The following is a 2500-nucleotide window of genomic DNA, read 5'->3' on the forward strand; positions in this document are numbered from 1 at the left end:
TGGGTATTGTTGTTCTGGCATGTTCCCTTTGATATTGGGACGTTTGTTTTTCTTGAGAGCTTTAATTATCAGTCGGCAAATTAACATGATTATCCAATCGGACCACATGGAATCGGGTGGTTCAATGTGGTTACCCTGCTCAAAAAGTTGCCAAATGTAGCAGCTACATAGTGTGGTTAGAAAACTTTTGAATTTGAAAAGCCTTGGCCTATGTGTTGTAATGATTTAAAATGAAATCCCTTTTTTTATTTTTATCTAACTGTATTCTGAATACCACCTATGTATACTACTACTACAGCTACTCATATTTTGTAATTTAAATATGTAATCCAGAATACATGTATTGACCCAACACTGTACATAGATTGTCTACTGTGTTTTGTAGTTTGCTTTGATACACTTAATATTAGGGTATTTAATATTTTATTTGACATACAGTATATTTGGATGTATTTTTGCCAATCCCTGTGGTGTACACACACTGACAAAACAAGCTCCCTGACCTGCCTGTCGTGCAGAGAAGGCGAAGACCATGACGTCGTCGAAGGCCCAGCTGTAGTCGGGGTGCGGGGGGTAAAAGGCCAGATCGCGGCTGGCGATCCGTCTTAGGTCCAGCAGGAATGTGGAGTGGACCATGGGCACGGCGAAGCAGCCAAGACGCTTCCACTCACGAATGGGCTGGTAGTCAGGGGTGCGCTTGTAGTAGCCCTGGGAGAAGGAGAAGAGAGGAGAGGAGAGGAGAGGAGAGGAGAGGATGAGAAGAGGTGAGAGGAGATCAGAAGAGAAGAGGAGAGGAGGAGAGGGGAAGGACAGGAGAAAGGAGAGGAGAGGAGAAGAGAGGAAGAGGAGAGGAGGAGGAGGAGAGGAGAGGACAGGAAGAGAGTGGAGAGGAAAGAGGAAGAGAGGAGAGGAGAAGAGTGGAGAGGGGGAGAGGAGAAGTGGATAGAGGAGGAGAGGAGAGGGGAGGAGAAGGAGAGGATATGAGAGGATAGAAGAGGAGATGAGAATAGTAAAAGAGAGGAGAAAAGGGGAGAGAAGAGAGAAGTATGGAGAAAGGTTTCAAGGTACAGTATACACTAATACACTAATAAGCTTCATTTGAAAACCACATTTTAACAGTAAGTATAAACAAACCATTAATCAGTGTACAAGCATGGTGCTTTACTGGTCAACATATCATAATGAGACTTATAAGAGATTGTGGTGAGAAAAACAGGCATAGGGGAAGCTTCCAGTGATATGTCTCCAGGGTGCTAAACTATCCCTGATGGTGCTGCTCAGGTGGAGGTGAGGGGAGGTGTGTGTGTGTGTGTGTGTGTGACGGTCATGGGTGGGGTGCGGTACCTGAGGAGTCATGCCACACCAGTAGTTAGAGTAGAGGGCACTGGAGTCAAGCATAGGGGCCACCAGGGTCCGGTTCTCAGCCATCATCAGGTCCAGGAGCTTAGGGTTCGTCAGGAGGTTATCACTGTCCGCAAACTACAGAGATGGGTGGGAGAGAGGGAGTAAGAGAGGAGAGAGAGGATGGGGGGAAGATGAGGGGGAAAGGGGAAAGAGGGACAGATGAAAGAGTGGTAGAAAGAATGCTATTAAAAACATGAATCCGATCATGCCAACATTGTGCCCTTGAGCGAGGTACTCTGTGAGTACCACTGATGCCTGCAATTCGCTTTGGATAAAAGCATCAGTCGCACGAATAAATACATAACAAATAATGAATCATGCGCCAGCTTTCTGCATAAGAAGAGAGAGAATGAGAAACAGAGGAAAATGGAGGGGAAACAAAAAGTGGAGGACAGCCAGATGACATCACACTGTGCGCACCTCTCACGCGTATCCCTCAGCCTTTCAATTAAGCTCTTTCTCATTACAGTTTCAAAGGCCTGCATCATGTGACCTGGCTGTGACCCCCCTGCTGATTGTGTCTGGAGCTGGTGTTCTAAATACCCTGACTTCAGAGTTCAGGGCCCTTTGGGAATCCATATCATCAGAACAATGCTTTACTCAGCAATCAATGTCAATCAATAGCCACAGTTGCATCCCTCAAATACCTCTTGTTGGCAAATGGAGTGCTTTTCTATGTGAAATATGTGTAAACATAAATGTAAACACACACAGAGTGTTTCATCATGGAGGCCTGGAGAGGTGTGTGTCCTGCCCTGCTGAGTTTGAAACAGCACCATAGAGAGTTACAGCCCTGACTCAGGTAGTCTGGCCCCCTCCGCAGATTAAAGCCATCTGAGACAGATTACGGCCACAGATCAGCCCTGCAGGAGAACCCATCTCCTGGTGGAACACCGGGCGTTCGTGATGGGGGCTCACCATACTGAGGGCATCTCCTGCTGTGAGGCCCTATGAAAGGCTACGCTTTCTCACAGGATCGGCTACAGAATACACTGCGCTTTTTTGTCAGGTTTCACAACAAGACACTGTTTGTTTCAGAAAGGCCCAAGGATCATCACATGATTAGTGAAAAAATGTCAATGTGGAAATAACAACA

At 46.4% G+C, this 2500-nt stretch overlaps 1 protein-coding gene across 1 annotated transcript in view; it reads right to left on the bottom strand.

Moving 5' to 3' along the window:
• colgalt2b (collagen beta(1-O)galactosyltransferase 2b) overlaps positions 1 to 2500 on the bottom strand; it is a 33852-nt gene that overhangs the window by 12108 nt on the left and 19244 nt on the right. The window contains exons 4-5 of the mRNA XM_062556663.1: positions 1345 to 1479; positions 504 to 708 (exon numbers count right to left, since the gene is read on the bottom strand). Of these exons, the coding sequence (XP_062412647.1) occupies positions 504 to 708; positions 1345 to 1479 (340 nt within the window). The remainder of the gene's footprint in view (positions 1 to 503; positions 709 to 1344; positions 1480 to 2500) is intronic.

Source organism: Sardina pilchardus, chromosome 15, assembly GCF_963854185.1.
Source record: "Sardina pilchardus chromosome 15, fSarPil1.1, whole genome shotgun sequence".
NCBI classification, from domain to species: Eukaryota; Metazoa; Chordata; class Actinopteri; order Clupeiformes; family Clupeidae; genus Sardina; species Sardina pilchardus.